Source organism: Rana temporaria, chromosome 4 (genome assembly GCF_905171775.1).
Source record: "Rana temporaria chromosome 4, aRanTem1.1, whole genome shotgun sequence".
Taxonomy (NCBI): domain Eukaryota; kingdom Metazoa; phylum Chordata; class Amphibia; order Anura; family Ranidae; genus Rana; species Rana temporaria.
In genome coordinates this window covers 2,864,020-2,884,878 of record NC_053492.1, presented here as the reverse complement: position 1 = coordinate 2,884,878, position 20,859 = coordinate 2,864,020, and the positions used below count along the sequence as shown (strand labels likewise).

The window sequence follows — 20,859 nt, the reverse complement described above, 5'->3', positions numbered from 1 at the left end:
GTTAAAGAAGTGCTCCTGGCTCGTTATGCAGTAACCCCAGAGTCCCACCGACAGAAGTTCAGGGACTCACGCAAAACCACGAAAGACTCTTACGCGGAATGGGCATGCCAGTTATCCCTGTCGGCCTCTAACTGGGTTAACAGCAGCCAGGCCACCACAGCAGAAGACATTTTGCAACTAATGCTCCTGGAGCAATTTTACAATCACATCCAGACAGACGTCAAAGACTGGGTGAGAGATCGCAGGCCCATGACTCTACCAGAGGCCGCTAAGTTGGCAGATGAATATGCGGAAACTCGCAAGACGAACCAGGTCACACCACAGGTACAACCTTCACGACCAACGGTGCCCTCACACCCACCAGCCGCTAGATACCAACCTCCTAACAGACCGGTGACATCTAGCCCTCGCTATCCACGCCAGGAGGACAACGAACAACGCTGCTTCCGGTGCAGCTGGGTCACTTCAAGCAGAATTGCCCCATGAACGACAACACCAGGTCAAATTGGTCTCAACCTGGGTACCGCCCACCAGCAGCAGCCCATTGTGTAGACTCGGCTTGGGATCTCCAGGAGTTGGGTCAGGAAGAACCATTGGACACCCTTTACGAAGTCCTCACGGTACAATCTGTTATTACGGACAACAGGGAACACCATTGTCAGCTGGTCATGGGCGACAGCCATGAGCCGGAGGGGCCTTGGAGGGAGCTGGGCAGAAAGAGGCACCGCCGGCTACCCCCCAAGAAGAAGAGGTCCTGGAAGCCGTATAACAAGCTGACCTGGGAGGAGAAGAAGCGACTGGAGGAGAGGGAGTCGCAGCGGGCGTCCCAGATGTGGGCTGAGATGTTCGGCAAGGGCCCAACGGTGGCCCCTTACACCACCACCCAGTTCCTGATGATGAAGGACCACGTGGAGAGCCTGCAGGACATGAGCAAGCAGGATCTGATCCGTGAGTACATAGAGCTGGAGGAGTGCATAAGCCGCATGGAGGAGGAGAACAACCACCTGAGGTCACAGCGGACTGACCCCCCCAGGCTCCATGAACTGGAGATGGAGCTGGAGAAGCTCAAAGAGGAGAACCGGCGGCTGCGGAGGGAGCAGAGGGTGGCTGACCCTATGGGGCACTGATCCCCCCCCCCCCCCGGACTCTGAGCACCAGTGCTACAGAATTTCAACAAATATAACATTTTCTTTTTATGAATCTCCTGTGATTGTCACTTCAGAGCCATAACCTGCCCCTCCCATAGCGGGACACCTATATGGCGGCGCACTGACCCATTCGCCGTCTTCACACTGACTTCTGGTGACTCTGCAGATCGCACAAAGACTTGGGGACTGACCGGCGTGTGATCTGACGACCCGGTGGCATACCTGAGTCGGGAGCAGTTGCCAAGGGAGGTCAGTTACGCCAAACTGAGTTAACCTCGGACTAAAAGCTCTGAACCCGTCAACCCTACTGGACCAGGGAAGGTCCAACCGGGTTTGCCGGAGCAGGGAGAAAAAGGGGGGCAATTGTGATGCAATTGCCTATATATACTTAAGTTTAATTCTCCCTGCTAATTTAATGCTGTGTTAGAGGTAACAGGTGTTTTCATGTGTGACTCATCTCTCTGTGTAACAGACTGTTCATATGTTAAATAAGGCTGGCTTTTGAAAGGCCTTTAATTGTGTGATAACACTGTCTACAGCCTAGTGATGCTCAGAGGTGTTAATAGGTGTCAAGCTGCATGCAGGGACGAAACGTCTGCCTAGGAAACTCAAGTGTGTGAAGGTGGTTTGTTGTTATGCTGTTTAAGGAATGTGCAGTGATTAGACATGATAATTATCGGTCGGTGCCGACCTGTCTAGAATGTTTTAGTAATTAGCCTTATGCCGCGTACAGACGGTCGTTTTATGCGATGTAAAAAAACGACGTTTTTAAAAACGTCAATTTAATTGACCATGTGTGGGAGAAAACGTCGTTTTATGTCTTCTGAAAAACGACCAAAAAAAATTGAAGCATGCTTCAATTTTATGTGTCGTTTTTCAAAACGTTGTTTTTTACTTCACAGAAATTGACCGTGAGTAGCAAAAAACAACGTTTCAAACAACGTTTTTACACCCGCGCATGCCCAGAAGCTAGTTATGAAGCGAGCTTCAATGGAAAAACGTGGTGAACGTAACCTCGCTTTGCTAGAGCACTGTGAAAAAACGTCGTTTTTTACTTCACAGAAAACGTTGTTTTTTTACATCGCATAAAACGACCGTCTGTACGCGGCATTAGTGTGTGATTGGGGGGGTGGAGAACTCATTGTTGCTTTAATGTCTTGGACTGTATAAAAAGCTGAGAAGAAAACCATTAAAGTGTGTTGTTCCAGCAGTAAGCTTGTCTCATGTGTGGCTTTCTGGGCGACTCCAGGAATATTCCTCCTCGTGGAATATTGGGGTGATTTTCGTTATGGGAAGAAGGGAACATTGACGGGGATATCATTGTAATACCGTCACAGGTACGCAGCTGAATTCGCAGATGTGTTCAGTTCTCTTCAGGAATTTTTCCCATTCAGCTCAATACACTTCTCCCCCACTCTCCTCTCACCCGTAACTTCTCCCAGGTCTCCAAATTCGCATCTAAAATGTTGCTAATCTGCTGAACACTTCTCTTATCTCTCTGCAGAGATAAGAGAGCTGAAATTCGCACCGCACTAGTGTGATTCCGGCCTTAGTGTTACTTACACTACTTTCTCCTTCCTCTGCTGGGGTCCCCCAAGGTTCTGTTCTCGGATCTCTCCTATTCTCGATCTACACCTCCTCCTTGAGGCAGCTGATAGTCTGACGACACCCATATTTATCCCTCTTCCCCTCAGCTCACTCTATCAGTTGTCTCATGTATCACAAATTTACTGACAGACATATCAGCCTTAATGTCACACCACTTCCTCAAACTCGATCTATCCAAAACCAAGCTCATAATATTTCCTCCCCTACATGCTCCTTCCCTGACTTCCCCATTAAAATCAATGGCTCAGCTATCAACCCATCCCCACATGCCAGGGTGCTAGGTGTAATCCTGGACTCTTAACTCTACTTTTGGCCCCATATACAATCACTTTCTAAAGCTTGCCGCCGCAACATCTCCAAAATATTCCTCTTTCTAACCAATGACACCACAAAGCTGCTAAGCCTCTCCCTGGTCATCTCTCATCTTGGCTACTGCAACTCCCTCCTCATTGGCTTACCTTTACATAGGCCATCCCCCAGTCCATCATGAATGCTGCTGCCAGACTCATCCACCTTACAAACCGCTCAGTGTCTGCTACCCCTTTCTGCCAATCCCTCCATTGGCTTCCACCCACCCTATGAGTTAAATTAAAAACAATGACAATAAGTTACAAAGCCATCCACAACTTGGGCCCCAGCTACATCTCTAAATACCAATTAAATTGTTCTCTTTGTTCTTCCCAAGACCTCCTGCTCTGGTTCCCTTGCCACCTCCTTCTATGCTCGCTTCCAGGACTTCTCCTGAGCCTCTCACATCCTCTGGAACTCACTAACCCAATATGTCCAACTATCTCCTACTCTATCCACTTTTAGGCGATCCCTGAAAACTTTTCTCTTCAGAGAAGTCTATCCTGCCTCCACCTAACAACTGTACATTTATTTTCTCCATCAGCCCATCCCCCACAGTTATCACCTTTTGTATCACTTGACCCTCCCTCTTAGATTGTAAGCTCTCAGTATCAGGGCCCTCTGACTCCTCCTGTATTGAATTGTATTGTAACTGTACTGTCTGCCCTCACATTGTAAAGAGCTGTTGGCGCCATATAAATCCTAAATAATAATAATAATAATATATGACTGCCTAGTCCAGTCTTTCTCAGCCAGGGTTCCTCCAAAGGTTTCTAGGGGCTCCTTGTCACTTCCTTGGGCTGTATATGGAAGTGTCACCTACCAGACATTTCTGGATACTGAAGATTGTCATCATTGCACCGACACACACAATTTATTTCATTTAACATACCGTATTTGCCGGTGTATAAGGCGACCTGGCGTATAAGACGACCCCCTAATTTGACAGTTTTTTAAGATTTTTTTGCCTGTACTCACCATATAAGACGGCCCCCTTTCGAGGCTTCTGACGCTTCATATTTTTTCCTTCTGGAGCCATATTCTTCTTCCTTCTTAGCCAATCACAGTGAGCGATGTATTCTATTAATGAATACAAAGCCTGCTTGGATTGGCAGAGGCTGTAACATCATCAGCCCACGCCTCTTTGACTCTCAAAGCCAATCCGAGCAGGCTTGTAGCCTGTATGTAGCCTGCTCAGATTGGCAGAGATTGTTACTCCAAGGCTCTGTATTCATTTGAATACCACGCTCACCGGGATTGGCTAAGCTACATACAGTATTACTGCACATCCAGCAGGCATCCGAGCAGCTGACCCGGCATATAAGACGACCCCTGATTTTTGGCCAGTTTTTTTGAGTGTAAAAGGTAGTCTTATACGCCAGCAAATACAGTATTTTTTTATTATAATTTTAACAAGAGTAGAAAGTAATAAAATAGTAAAAGTAGAAATCCGATTGGTCAGGAAAATGACGTGTCTGGAATGCGGCGGCGGAGTCATTATTATTTTGTGTACAATACAATACACAACGTGATACATTATTATAACAAAGTATTGTAGAAAAGATCACACCATAGAAAATGGGGGAAAGGAGAAAATAAACCCGGATATGAAGGTGACATTTGTGTACGAGGAACACCTTAACAATTACCACCATTTTATTCTCCAGGGCCTCTGCTTTCAGAAAATATATGTTTGGGGGTTTTATCTAATCTTCAGGCCCAAAATCTGCATTTTACCATATGTGCAAAAAGAATGGAAAACCAGCTCTGGCAGTGAAAGGGTTAATGTGAGCTAGATGGGATCACTCTGCTGTGGTCACACTCTAATCATTAGAGCTCCCCCTAGCTGCAGCCTGGTAATAACATTGCTAGGAGGTCTATTCATTTATCTGCTACATACTTCCCATCTTTATATAAACGTCTCCTGACATTTAGGGGTCTCATAAATAATTGTACAGCAATTTTCCGGGTGAAAATACATGTACATTCCTTCTGTGTGAATGAGGGGAAATGGAGTTTAATTGGCTATTTGCTGGTCGAATAATTTCCATTGATTTAAAATAGAAAATACTACATTTGCCACTAGCTGGAGATAATTACATATTATTCCTCATTTTAATTCAATGGTTAGTGTAATAGTGTTGTCTTATTTAAGTTCTATCCTTCAGTGTGTACTGTACTGATAAGTGTATGAGTATGATCTCAGGTATTAGTATGAAGACATGTCTGATGAAGGGAAATAAGACGTCCGTTTTTCAAAGAATTTATTGGACTAATGTGACAATCATTCATTCAGCTGTTACAATTTCAGGCTGTGATATAACACAGTGATTTCCTATGATCATCAGCTCCATCTAGTGGCCATAATTGGGTATTTTTCCTGAAATACCTCAATTAGTGCAATACTGCATTATGTTTACTAGATGGAGTCAAGGAAATCAGAGTATGAAATAAAATACGGCCAATATTCATCACAGCTGGGTGAATGCTGATCATAAACGTTTTTTTTTTTTATAAACAGACCTCTAATGCCGCGTACAGACGGTCGTTTTTTGCGATGGAAAAAAAACGACGTTTTATGTGATGTAAAAAACGACGTTTTTGAAACTTCATTTTCAAAAACGACGTAGCATACAGACCATCGTTTTTTCACAATGCTCTAGCAAAGCGAGGTTACGTTTCACCACTTTTTTCCATTGAAGCTCACTTCATAACTAACTTCTGGGCATGCGCGGGTTTAAAAACGTCGTTTTATACGTCGTTTTTTGCTACACACGGTCAATTTCTGTGAAACAAAAACGACGTTTTGAAAAACGACACAAAAAATTCGAGCATATTCGAATTTTTTTTTGGTCGTTTTTTTGAAGACATAAAACAACGTTTTGCCCACACACGATCATTTTAAATGACGTTTTTTAAAACGTCGTTTTTTTCATTAAAAAAAACGACCGTCTGTACGCGGCATTATGCCGCATACACACCATCACTTTATGTGATGAAAAAAAACGACATTTTCTGTGAAGTAAAAAACGACGTTTTTGAAATTTCAATTTTCAAAGACGAAGTTGCCTACACACCATCGTTTCTCTCACAATGTTCTAGCAAAGCGAGGTTACGTTCACCACGTTTTTCCATTGAAGCTTGCTTCATAAGTAGCTTCTGGGCATGCGCGGATGAAAAAACGTCGTTTTAAACGACGTTTTTGCTACACGGTCAATTTCTGTGAAGTAAAAGTTGACGTTTTGAAAAACGACACATAAAATTGAAGCATGCTTCAATTTTTTTTGGTCGTTTTTTAGAAGACATAAAACGATGTTTTCCCCCACACACGGTCAATTAAAGTGACTTTTTAAAAACGTCATTTTTTTTCATCACATAAAGTGATGGTGTGTACGCGGCATTAGTGTTTGTGAAATCTTACACCACAAAATGTACTCAGCCTATGAAAGGTAATGACTCCATTTTTATTTTTCTACTGCTATCAATGGGCAACACGGTACAACACTTCATCCATGTCTTTGGTGATCTCTGATCTCCTTATGAAGTGTTTCTTACATGATGAAGATCAGCCATGGAGTATATCTGAGGTGTATATCAGGGTGTGCTTCTTCCCCACATGAGAGCTCTGATGTCCAGCAACATTCATATACAAGACATTTCCCACACTCAAGGCACTAATACACCTCAAGGGTTGTGTGGGATCCCTGATGTACAGGAAGACAGGACTTCAGTGAGGAACAATTCCCTCACTCAGGACAGGAATACGGCTTCTCCCCCGTGTGAGATCTCTGATGTGAGTAAAGATTGGACTTCCGTGAAAAACATTTCCCACACTCAGGACAGGAATACGGCTTCTCTCCCGTGTGAGATATCTGATGTGAGTAAAGATGGGACTTCCGTGAAAAACATTTTAGGCACTCAGGACAGGAATATGGCTTCTCTCCTGTGTGAGATCTCTGATGTGCGCAAAGATGGGACTTCTGTGAAAAACATTTCCCGCACTCAGGACAAAAATATGGCTTCTCCCCTGTGTGAGATCTCTGATGTGTGGAAAGACTGGACTTCACTGAAAAACATTTCCCGCACTCAGGACAGGAATGCGGATTCTGCCCTGTGTGAGACATCTGATGTGTGGAAAGACTGGACGTCTTTGAAAAACATTTCCCGCACTCAGGACAGGAATACGGCTTCTCTCCCGTGTGAGATCTCTGATGCGAGTAAAGATTTGACTTCCGTGAAAAACGTTTCCCACACTCAGGACAAAAATATGGCTTCTCCCCTGTGTGAGATAACTGATGTGTGGAAAGACTGGACTTCACTGAAAAACATTTCCCGCACTCAGGACAGGAATGCGGCTTCTGCCCTGTGTGAGATCTCTGATGTGTGGAAAGATGGGACTTTTGTGAAAAACATTTCCCGCACTCAGGACAGGAATACGGCTTCTCTCCTGTGTGAGATCTCTGATGAGAGTAAAGATGGGACTTCCGTGAAAAACATTTCCCGCACTCAGGACAAAAATATGGCTTCTCCCCTGTGTGAGATCTCTGATGTGTGGAAAGACTGGACGTCTGTGAAAAACATTTCCCGCACTCAGGACAGAAATATGGCTTCTCCCCCGTGTGAGATCTTTTATGCCTATTAAGTTTAGAATTAGATGAGAAACACTTCCCGCACTCAGTACAGGAAAAGCTCTTCTCTGTTGGAAGGACGGCACCGTCCCTCACAGTCTGAGGTTCCTCAGGATAAGAGGAATACGATGGTCCGGCACCGTCCCGCACAGTCTGAGGTTCCTCAGGATAAGAGGAATACGATGGTCCATCTACACTGTGTGGTGCTGGATGGACATTTGAGGTAGTCGGGTTTTCTCCTGGACTATACTGTGCGATGTCCTCATCTTCTACTTTACAGTCTGGAGACAAAGTGAGACAATCCTCTGAGGTTTTCCTCATCTCCCGTCCATCTACCAAAATAGAAATACAAAGATTATTACTAGACATGAGCTGATTGGTTCCCCTAAACCAGGACTCAGCCCACATCAGGCAGCTTTGTCTCTGAGGATCTTACAATTCCCCCCTCAAAATGACTAGTAAATGGCTCCTCTGTAGTGTGGCAACTAATGATTATTTTCAGAATTGATTAGTTGGCCAATTATTGTTTCGATTAATTAAAATAAAAATAAAAAATAAAAAAGTTTGGTGTATAATGGAGTTAATATTCTTGTCAGAGACAGGACGTCTGGGGGATAATTAACTCACCTGAATGTCATCATCTAAAATAATGTGTATGAAGCCCCATTGTGTGATGTTTTGGGGGTGGAGGGTTTCATTGTCCCTATAACATGCCTGTAACTGCATAAAAAGCTGAGAGTGTACCATTAAAGTTCATTCATTGATTTTGGAACCAGTAACAGAGCGTATGTCTCGTTATTTGTGAGGAAAATCCAATGGGTCCTGTCGGCTGGATTGTGGATTGTCGGATAAGCTGTCGTGGGCGATGGAATGGGAATATCGTAAACGGTGGTGACCGTTACAGCAGTAAATATAAATCTCCAGATATAAGGTTGGATATTTAATCCACTCTGAGAATAACAGACATATAGATGTATTAATAAAGGGTGAATCTGCTACATATCACAATCAGAGATCAACATTAATAAAATATAAAAAGGAGGTAAAACGCTGTTTTGCAGATGATCAGACAGGAGTGTAATATGATATGATGGGTGACAGACTCCCTTGTCATAGACAGGTAGGTGGGTACAAGCTCCCTGCACCTGATGTCACTTATGCTGGCCGTACACTGGTGGTGTATGTAGTTTTTACTCAGAAGTTACATTCATTTCATAATTGAATGGTAAAAGAAAGTGGAATTTTCTATCTACACTCGTCCATTCATCGAATGTACAAATCATTTTCATACAAATATTTGTGTGAATATTCTCATCCAATAATAGATCCGTGTATGACCAGCATAGGACATTTATAGCAGCAGCATGATTTTATTTCATCATCTGTTATGATGGGGATAAAAAATATTCCTTTATAGTACAAAAACATCCGATAATCACTACTATAAGGGATTCATTTATACTGAGAAATAGTGAAAGTAATATATCTTATATCATATATATAATAATAAATATACCCAGAAGTAGGATATATGGGGATTTTACCTGGGAGTCACACATGAAGATATATAGAGGTTAGAGGGGGAAACTTACCTGCTCTGTGTAATTGGTTTGCACAGAGCAGGCCTGATCCTCCTCTTCTGGACCACCCCAACTTAGTGCTCCTCCTGCCTTTAGAGTTCCCCTATAGCAAACTGCAAAGTATAGTATATAGTTCTCCTATAGGAAGGTACAAAGTATAGTATAGAGTTCCCATATAGGAAGGTACAAAATATAGTATAGAGTTCCCCTATAGGAAGGTACAAAGTATAGTATAGAGATCCCCTATAGGAAGGTACAAAGTATAGTATTGAGTTCCCCTATAGGAAGATACAAAGTATAGTATAGAGTTCCCCTATAGGAAGGTACAAAGTATAGTATAGAGTTCCCCTATAGGAAGGTACAAAGTATAGTATAGAGTTCCCCTATAGGAAGGTACAAAATATAGTATAGAGTTCCCCTATAGGAAGGTACAAAATATAGTATAGAGTTCCCCAGTCTCTCTGCCCCCCCCTTATTCTAAGGGCATCATCATTGATTCTTGTCCATTTCCTTTCCAGTATCTTATGTTACAACACTTCTGATGAATGGCTGTAATGCCAGGAAACGCGTTGAGTACCACTAGATGCCCTAAGTTACCTGTACATACTATGTTTGTTTTTTAAACCCATTTATCTTATGTACAATTATTATGTGAATTCCCATTTGTATTGCATGCTATGTAGCAGCATATTTAGTGTAAGTCATGTGACTACCTATTTATTTGATACAATATTTTTCTACAATGTAACAATAAATCATGTCTTGTAAATGTTATGTTTCTGTCCATAGAGTATATAGTGCAGGGGTCAGGAGTATGTAATGTATAACATAGAGTATATAGTGTAAGGCTCAGCCCTCAAATTTTCTACTCACATTTTGCTAGTGGAAAATGATGGTTGGCAAGCGTGGGCTGCCTCAGAGAGGGGAGTGGGGCGAGCACCACCGACAGGTTGGGGTTGAACGGGAGCCATTTTCCCAGGCCAGGGGAAGAGAGGAGAGGAAGAGTCGAGCTGGCCAATCATCAGACAGCGGGGATTGCCCACTGTAACAGCTTTCATTTGAATTGCTGGGTCCCTGGTGCCCCTCACCTTCACATACAGCCCCGACTCCTCAGCCAGCACCGCTCACATCACACAGTCCCGCCTCCTCGCCCAACGCATTTGATAAACAGAACATCGGTCCAATGCAAGGAGGCGGGACTGTGTGACGTGAGGAGGGGGGGGGACTGTGCGACGTGAGGAGGGAATACTGTGCGACGTGAGTGACACCGGGAACGCAGCAATTCAAATGAAAGCTGTTCCAATGGGCAATCCCCTCTCTCTGACGATCAGCCAGCTCGACTCTTCCTCTGCACAGGTGAGGCTGTATTGATGCCCACAGGTGAGGCTGTACTGACGGGCACTGGTCATGCTGTGCTGAGGGGCACTGATAAAGTTGTTGTTAATATTTATTTTTGTAACTTAATTCTGCATAAAACATTTACGTGTAATTTCATGAGATAATTTATAAGGGTATGTTTAGGGGCGGGGACTTGTTGGGTTGGGTGGGGCAACTGGTGGTGAGAACCCCTTAAGGTCTGGCTAGTAGCTCAGGACTTAGAATGCTGAGCCCTGGTGTAAGGGTCAGGAGTATGTAATGTACAATATAAATTAGATAGTGCAGGGGTTAGGACTCATATTATTGGTATTTAGTAATCAGTGGTGGATGAAATGTTTACTGGAGACAAGTTGTAGAGGTCCCACACCGCTGCCTCCCATCTCCTGAGACTGCACTCAGTGACTTGGGTCTGAGACTATACAGACATATCCCTCCACCCGGCACAGCCAGCAGACAACAGAGCAAGTAATCCTGGGAGAATTGTTCTGTCAGAGATCATGCTAGACCTGGGCATGGGGTAGAAGACCCAAAACACATACCCCAGGATCCTAGATCTAGTAACATCTATGGTAAAAATGTAAAATTTTCTGCCAGCTGAACCCCAGAATCTCCATAAATCCAGTCTAGAGACATAAATTGTGTCTGCAGCACAGAGAAGGAAGATTATCCGAGAGAAATACAGGAATACAGGACGGGGGACACAGCTCAGGAAAGTGACCAGGGGATAACATGCTGATATCACCCTTATCTGCATGATAGGCTCAACCATCACCCCTCTATAGGCTAGCTCCCTATCCCTCCTATCCCACTCCTTTCCACACTTGGACTAGCCGACCGCCAGCCAAATAATAAGTGAACTTAGGGGACCATTTAAAGCGGTCCTCCACCCTAAAGTGGAGTCCCGCTGATCGGAACCCTCCCCCCCTCCGGTGTCACATTTGACACCTTTCAGGGGGGAGGGGGGTGCAGACACCTGTCTAAAGACAGGTATTTGCACCCACTTCCGGCCACACGATACGGGCGAAAGACGGGCATTCCGTCACATCCCGTCTGTCGCCCGTTGTGTGCTGGGAACACTCGGCTCCCAGCACACAGCGTGTGAGCCAATCGGCGGGCGCAGCGCGACTCGCGCATGCGCCGTAGGGAACCGGGCAGTGAAGCCGCAGCGCTTCACTTCCTGGTTCCCTGAGCGTGGATGGCGGGGGGAGCAGCAGAGTGACGAGCGATCGCTCGTGCTCTGCTGCGATCGGCGCGGGACTCCAGGACAGGTAAGTGTCCTAATATTAAAAGTCAGCAGCTGCAGTATTTGTAGCTGCTGACTTTTAATATTTTGTTCCCATGGCACATCCGCTTTAAGACCCCACTCTATCAGATTATATCCTAATGATTTGAATTCTTGACTGACCATGGGCTAATGCAATGCGTCCGGACTGTGTTCAGTGTTGTTTTGTATTGTTATATGTTTCTCCTGTTTGTTGATATGTTTATGGTAATTAATTTATTGTCTGATTGCAGTTTTTAAGAACACTGCACTATTTCTAGTCTGAACTTCTTGATAAAGTAAATATACATTTTGTAAATGGAATAAATTCAACTATTTTTTGATAATTTCTAGTTTGATCAAATTTTTGCTGCTAAAAGTAACCCCTTACCCGGGAATTCTCTATAACCGGGTATCAACCCTTTTCCCTGATATCACCCAGTCCCCGTCCTACTCTGGACCAATCAGTGAGCAGTATGGGTGGAGGAATGGATTTAGTGTTAATGACCCACCTGTGCTGATCTCTGTAGGAGTGTCCTCCTCTATAAATGTCCCCGTTATTCCATCCTCCTCCATAGACTGCTGATCATCCCTCACATACGTCTCTTCTTCTTCTGATTTCACCTCAAATTCTATATCAATTGGATCTCCACTCTAAACCAAGAGAATGAGAGAGAATATCATCTGTAAGATATAAGCTTTATTATTGTGACATCACATAGAAAATCCACACATTGTCTATATAAGTGTGTTTTATAATCTCCGTCCCACCAACCTTGTAACAGTGGGGGATGGTGTGACCTTCCTGTGTGGAATCCCGGGAATACAGAGGACGGGGACATCTCTCTGGTGGGTTCCTGGTATTAGGTGGCTCCATCATATCCTTGTGTCCTTCTGATAACTCCTCCATCACTCCATACTCCTCATCCTCCTCTTTATACTCTTCTTTAATATCAATATTATCATCCCCGAGGTTTCCACTCTGAATATATAATAAAACATTCATTGTAACAAACACGCTGTGTATAAATCAGAACTACCAACAATTGTCACTCATCTACCTGATGATGGTGGGGGATGGTGTGATCTTCCTGTGTGGAATCCCGGGAATACAGAGGACGGGGACATCTCTCTGGTGGGTTTCTGTAGCTGGATGACTCCACCATGGTGTCCTGGTACAGATCTTTGTGTTCTTTTAGAGACTCTGACTCCTCCATCACCCCATCCTCATCATCCTCATCTTTTATCTCTTCTTTAACTTCAACTTTAGAATCTCTCAGGTTTCCACTCTGAATATAGAATAAAAATGACATCAATGGTAACAATGCAGATAATGTACAGATCCTAATGATGCTATCAGTGATTGTTCCTCATCTACCTGATGATGGTGGGGGATGGTGAGACCTTCCTGTGTGGAATCCCGGGAATACAGAGGACGGGGACATCTCTCTGGTGGGTTCCCATTACTGGATCCATCTGTAGGAAACACACACACTGACTGAATACATTGGGCCAGATTCACGATGGACTTACGACGGCGTATCTTCACGTACGCCGTCGTAAGTCCAAATGCGAGCCGTCGTATCTATGCGCCTGATTCTTAGAATCAGTTACGCATAGATTTGGCCAAGATACGAGCGGCATAAGTCTCCTATGCCGTCGTATCTTGGGTGCAATATTTACGCTGGCCGCAAGGGGCGCTTCCGTAGATTTACACTTTGATTAGGTAGATACGCCGATTCACAAACGTACTTGCACCCGCTACGCCGTTTACGTTAGGCTTACGTCCGGTGTAAAGTTACCCCTGCTATATGAGGCACAGCCAATGCAAAGTGGACGTCGGCACAAGCGTATCTTCTTACGTCGTTTACGTAAGTCGTACGTGAATGGGGCTGTGCGCAGGTTACGTTCACCTCACAGTCATTGAGCCGGCGTAACTTAGGGAAAAAATTTGATGTGATACTGAGCATGCGCGCGCATGTGCCGTTCTATAAGCGCGTCATTTACGTGGGGTCATGATTGATTTACATAAAACACGCCCACCTCTTCCACATTTGAATTAGGCAGGCTTACGCCGGCCAATTTATGCTACGCCGACGCAACTTACGGAGCAAGGGCTTTGTGAATACTGCACTTGCCCGTCTAAGTTGCGGAGGCGTAGCATAAATAGGATATGCTACGCCGGAACAAAGATACGTGCTCCTAAGTGAATCTGGCCCATTGTTTCTTTGTGTTTATCAGATGATGGGGTATCTATGTGGAGCCTCCGTACTGCTCTCTCCTTTACAATAAAGTCTCCTCTTACCCGGTGATGTGAGGGGCGGCTGATTGTCCATCATGACGTCCTTGTAGAGATTCTTGTGTCCTTCTAAATCCTCCCACTCCTCCATGGAGAAATAGACAGTGACATCCTGACACCTTATAGGAACCTGACACACACAATGATACAGTCACCATCCAGACACATCCCTTGTCTGTTACTGGATAATGTCCCAGAATTCCCGGCACCGCTCACCTCTCCTCCATCATCTCTCTGGTGACTTCTAGAATCTTCTTTGTGTTTCTCTATTCTATCAGGGAGGGAGGTGGAGGCAATGTGATGGTCATATGATCTCCAGTAAATGTGTATATAGACTGCGCTGTTAAAAATATAAATAAAGATTATTAAACAGTTTGCCACATATAAAAAATAAAGAATTAATTAATTAATGACACCAGAAAATACAACTAATGTCCAATGTATCAAAAAGTCCCCTTCAAATATTAGTTGCTTGAAAAACAAGAGGTAGGTGAACAGGTGCTGTGCCATTAGTAACAGATCAACACGTGACCACTTCCAGGTGACCCCACATGGATGACACTCACCACAATGGATGAATCTTCTATTACTAGATAGGTCTCACTGCACTTTTTGGTTGGACCCGCTGTGTATCTTGTCACCAACTTGTCCATTCATATCTACCTGGATATGATTTCTTCCAATGCCATACACTGCCACTCCCCCGCTAATAAAAGTGGTATAATCCATTTAGTGTAGACCAGTGGTCTCCAAACTGTGGCCCGGGGGGCTGCATGCGGCACTTTGCTTGCCTTTATCTAGCCCTTGGGGTACTATTCCATCCACTGACACTATTGCCGCTGTAGGATTGGGGGATCTGATTCCAATGGTAGGTGCGTTTTCCAGTGAGTACGCCAGTCCAGAACTGAGTTTTTAAGAACCTGGTAGCCCACTTTTATTTAAAAGCACACAAGTTCACAAATACATTAGCAGCCCTCGCAGGGGGGGGTTCTACCATTCCTGTATCTTGCAAACTCAACAGCCGAACACAGCGTCTGATTCGCACACAGCGACTTATCCGCACACAGTGACTTATTTGCACACAGCGTTTGAGCTTCTTGGATGCACACAGCATCAATCTTCTTTTCTCACACAGAGACACCAGCCGACATCTGCCTCCTGCAGATATGCATGCTCTAGCTGCAACCCATGCAGCCTCTCTCTCCTCTCAGAGAGATGGGAGCTCACCTGGCTCCCAGGAACAGACTTCCTGTCTGTGGGGTGGGGCTCTGAGCCATGGCAGGTCAGAACTAAAAAACCCAGGACACAGCTGTGCAATTAGTGTGTCTTTCTCTCCAAAATCTGGCGTAAACCAGCAGTCTTTCACATAGCACAGAGTCCCACCCTTACACCGCGTACACACGGTCTTTTTCGGCATGAAAAAAAACAACTATTTTTAAAACGTCATTTAAAATGATTGTGTGTGAGCTTCACATCGTTTTTCGGCTTCTCAAAATCTCGTTTTTCGTGTTGTAAAAAAACCCGCGCATGCCCAGAAGCAAGTTATGAGACGGGAGCGCTCGTTCTGGTAAAACTACCATTCATAATGGAGATCGCACATTCATCACGCTGTAACAGACAAAAAAGCGCGAATCGTCTTTTACTAACAAGGAATCAGCTAAAAGCAGGCCAAAGGCGAATAAAACTTCCCCTTTAGAGTGCCGTCGTACGTGTTGTACATCACCGCGCTTTGTTCATCATTTTTCTAAAACGATGGTGTGTGGGCAACATCATTTTTAATGATGAAGTTGGAAAAACGTTTTTTGGACATGCTAAAAAATGAAATTTTTTTCATGCCGAAAAACGACCGTGTGTACGTGGCATAACAATGGGGAAGTATTCATCCCACTGACACCAATGATAGGGCACCATTCATTTCATTGATATGAACAATGGGGTACAGTTCCTCCCACTGACACCAATGATGGGGCACAATTCCTCCTACTGACACCAACGTTGGATCCAGGAGGGGGCAACAGGGCAATTGCCCCCCCCGAGACAATCATGTCACATTGGCTGCCGCTGCCGAGTCTCTCACTCTCTCATCACCAGGGCCGGACTGGCCCAGCCCGGTAGGCTGCCTGTCCTGAGGCTGCTTTGAGCTGTAGCTGACTGCAGCGCTCCTCCTCTCTCCTGCGTGTATGACACCGGGCATCTCTCGCTGTGTGTGAGAGCTGGGTCTGTGTTTGGCTGTGCTGCCTGTGCTAGACCTGCTCGTGTGATAGTAGATGGAGATGGAACACTGATTGAATTAGTGTTTTGTCTATCACCCGTCTAGGGGGGACCTTGCTAGAGCATACTGCCCTGCCGAACACAGACCTACAGCTCCTGTTTGTTCCACGACACACGTCAGGAGAGGAGATACCTGCTGTGTGTGATCGAGGCAATGCCATGGTGAGTGCCATGCACAGTGGGGCTTCATTCATATACAAAAGTGGGGCTGCATTCATATACAAAGTGGGGCTGCATTTATATACAAAGTGGGGCTGCATTTATATACAAAGTGGGGCTGCATTCATATACAAAGTGGGACTGCATTCATATACAAAGTGGGGCTGCATTCATATACAAAGTGGGGCTGAATTAATATACAAAAGTGGGACTGCATTCATAGACAAAAGTGGGACTGCATTCATATACAAAAGTGGGACTGCATTCATAGACAAAAGTGGGACTGCATTCATAGACAAAGTGGGACTGCATTCATAGACAAAGTGGGGCTGCATTTTATATACAAAAGTGGGGCTGCATTAATATACAAAAGTGGGGCTGCATTAATATACAAGTGGGGCTGCATTCATATACAAAGTGGGGCTGCATTCATATACAAAGTGGGGCTGCATTAATATACTAAGTGGGGCCGCATTAATATACTAAGTGGGGCCGCATTAATATACAAAGTGGGGCTGCATTAATATACAAAAGTGGGGCTGCATTAATATACTAAGTGGGGCCGCATTAATATACAAAGTGGGGCTGCATTAATATACAAAAGTGGGACTGCATTCATAGACAAAAGTGGGACTGCATTCATAGACAAAAGTGGGACTGCATTCATATACAAAAGTGGGACTGAATTTATATACAAAAGTGGGACTGCATTTATATACAAAAGTGGGACTGAATTTATATACAAAAGTGGAACTGAATTTATATACAAAAGTGGGGCTGCATTTATATACAAAAGTGGGGCTGCATTCATACACAAAAGTGGGGCTGCATTCATATACAAAAGTGGGACTGCATTTAAATACAAAAGTGAGACTGCATTTATATACAAAAGTGGGACTGCATTTATATATACAGTGGGACTGCATTTATATACAAAAGTGGGACTGCATTTATATACAAAAGTGGGGCTGTATTTATATACAAAAGTGGGGCTGCATTCATATACAAAAGTGGAACTGAATTTATATACAAAAGTGGGGCTGCATTTATATACAAAAGTGGGGCTGCATTCATATACAAAAGTGGAACTGAATTTATATACAAAAGTGGGGCTGCATTTATATACAAAAGTGGGGCTGTGTTCATATATACAGTGGGGCTGCATTCATAAGTACAGTGAGGCTGCAATGATGGGCACTGATGAGGCTGCATTGATCTCTTGTACCATTTATTCAGTCTCTGACCATCTCTTGTACTATGTCTTCAGTCTCTGACCATCCCTTGTACCATGACCATCCCTTGTACCACGTCTGCAGTCTCTGACCATCTATTGTACCATGTCTGCAGTCTCTGACCATCTCTTGTACCATGTCTGCAGTCTCTGACCATCTCTTGTACCACGTCTGCAGTCTCTGACCATCTCTTGTACCATGTCTGCAGTCTCTGATCATCTCTTGTACCATTTCTGCAGTCTCTGACCATCTCTTGTACCATGTCTGCAGCCTCTCTCCATCTCTTGTACCATGTCTACAGTCTCTGACCATCTTGTGTAATATGTCTGCAGTCTCTGACCATCCCCTGTACCACGTCTGCAGTCTCTGACTATCTCCTGTATCATGTCTGCATTCTCTGACCATCTCTGCAGTCCCTGACAATCGTCTACAAACTATGGGATATATTTATGGCATTTATATTTAAATATTTTTTACTAGTAATGGCGGCGATCATTGATTTTTTAATGGGTACTGCAACATTGCAGGGGACACACCAGACACCTAATTGAGTTCTGTAAGCAACACCTTATTTTCTGACAGTGACCCTCCCGAGACTAGACTCTGGATCCGCCCTTGACTGACACCAACGATGGGGCATTGTTTACTTTAAATGGACATTTTCTACTCCCACTGGCCCCTCTAAAGTCTAAACTGGCCCTTTGTTTATAAAGTTTGGAGACCCCTGATATAGACTGATGAGGTGAGAAGGTGATTGGTGGGAAAGGTGACACATCTCCAAAATGGAGAGTGTTTTCCGGCCCTGTAAGTGGAGAAATGTTCTGACCACAAAGGGGTCTAGGTCTCCACATTATATATATGTGTATCATCATCTGCTGGAGATAAAAGACGTCACAGTGACTATGGAGGAAGAGGACGGACATGACGGGGTTACTGGGTGTAAATAGAAAATAAGATCTTATTACCTCCTCTGCTTCCAACGTCTTCTCTCTATTCCTCTTGACTCACCTCTCACCCGGAACTTCCTGTCTGTACCTGACATCACTTCCTGTCTTCCTTAGAGACGTCCTGGGTAAAAGTGAGATCACCATCTTGTGGAAATCAGAGGAACTGCAGCCCAGAGAAAGATCTCATAGTGTGAACACGGTCCTTGTGCTGTGTGTGTATGTACTGTATATCCTTACAGATGGGTCATCTCCACTCCCACCAAGGGGAGAGAAATATATTACTGACTAGTCCAGACTTTATCAGCCAGGGATCCTTCAAAGGTGTTTAGGGGTTCCCTGTGAATTGATAAATTTCTGTCTTTCAGTAACAACAATTTCATGATAATGTAAAAATGTCCTTCTTTCACTGATCACTGATATAAGTGGATCCTTCTCCCATCGGTCACCAATAAGGGACCAATAAACAGATCACTTGTTTGAACTGAAAAGTGGTGATATCTGCGCTGCGTAACAAAGTGGGGTTGAAAAAGTCTCTAAATGGTGATCCCAAAATCCGGCACAAGTGTTGAAAGGTTGAAAACTTCAGTGTACAAAACACCTCCTGTGATGTCTAGCAGCTTACCTCACAGCTGTTAAACTGACAGCCCAACATATAAAAGAAAAATCTCTGAAAGGTGATCCCAAATGCCGACACAAGTGTTGGAAAGGTAAGGACTTCAGTGTGCAAACACCTCATGCGATGTCCAGCAGCTTACCTCACAGCTGTTGCACTGACAGCCTAACGATCCTCATATATACACAGCAGACAATGGGATGAGCCTAAGTACGGCCAGGGGACCCAATCCCAGGTGGTGGCATATGAAAAAATGGCAAAGGAATATATAGTGTAACTCTGTTGGCCAATAGTAGGTACAGATAAATCGCACACTAATGCACTCACTCAAAGTGATAGGATGATGGACGTATCTCCACGAGCGCCGAGCTCGCAAAACTTCCTGTGTGTCCCCTCTAATCTCTCCTTGCCTCAAAGTTACAGCGGATGTTACTCAGAGAATGGCAATGCAAATGGAGGAAAGAAAAAAGAAAGGCACATCGCATAATCCCGTAAATCAGGAACACATTTATTGGTAAGAACACATAAAAACACTCACAATTGCAACACATCTGCGATCAGTCAGATGTTGCTTAGATTTAGTGCTCCAATCCAGACGCGTATCGTCACGTCACGTGACTTCATCAGGGGATCACCACTTTTCAGTTGACACATTTATTCTTATTAGGATAGATTTTCAGGTGTCTGCAGCAGTGCCCCCTAGCTCAGTTTATTGACAGTGCAGGAGTTCTTTTTGTTTATACAGATCACTTGTTTGGTTTTGTTTTGTTTGGGTTTGGACTGAATTTGCCCTGTTTGGGGTGAGATAATGGCCACACTGAATGGGTATTCAGCCAAGATGAACCTTCAGTTGCAGTATGACTACCAATGCTAAATGTGGCAGCTTCCCACTTCAGTGAGTGCAGATTTTAGTATTTCCTTTTAATAAAAGGCATTACACAATGTAGGGCTCCCCTTTCTCTCCTCCCTGAGTGTGTATGAAGAGGCGGAGATCCTGAGTGTGTATGAAGAGGCGGAGCTCCTCAGTGTGTATGAAGAGGCGGAGATCCTGAGTGTGTATGAAGAGGCGGAGCTCCTGAGTGTGTATGAAAAGGCAGACCTCCTGAGTGTGTATTAAGAGGCGGAGCCCTGAGTATGTATGAAGAGGCGAAGCTCCTGAGTGTATATGAAGAGGCGAAGCTCCTGAGTGTGTATGAAGAGGCGGAGCTCCTGAGTGTGTATGAAGAGGCGGAGCTCCTGAGTGTGTATGAAGAGGCGGAGCTCCTGACTGTGTATGAAGAGGCGGAGCTCCTGAGTGTGTATGAAGAGGAGGAGCCTCGAGTGTGTATGAAGAGGCGGAGCCCTGAGTATGTATGAAGAGGCGGAGCTCCTGAGTGTGTATGAAGAGG

At 44.4% G+C, this 20,859-nt stretch overlaps 1 protein-coding gene across 1 annotated transcript; it reads right to left on the bottom strand.

Moving 5' to 3' along the window:
* Positions 1-6,865: 6,865 nt before the first annotated feature.
* Positions 6,866-10,283, bottom strand: LOC120935224 (gastrula zinc finger protein XlCGF17.1-like; the record flags this gene model as incomplete). The annotated part of the gene is made up of 2 exons (XM_040347390.1): positions 10,186-10,283; positions 6,866-7,838 (listed from the first exon to the last, which is right to left on the bottom strand). Coding segments are annotated over exons 1-2 (1,071 nt in total), but the record flags the coding sequence as incomplete, so codon positions are not given.
* Between the last annotated feature and the right edge of the window lie 10,576 nt (positions 10,284-20,859).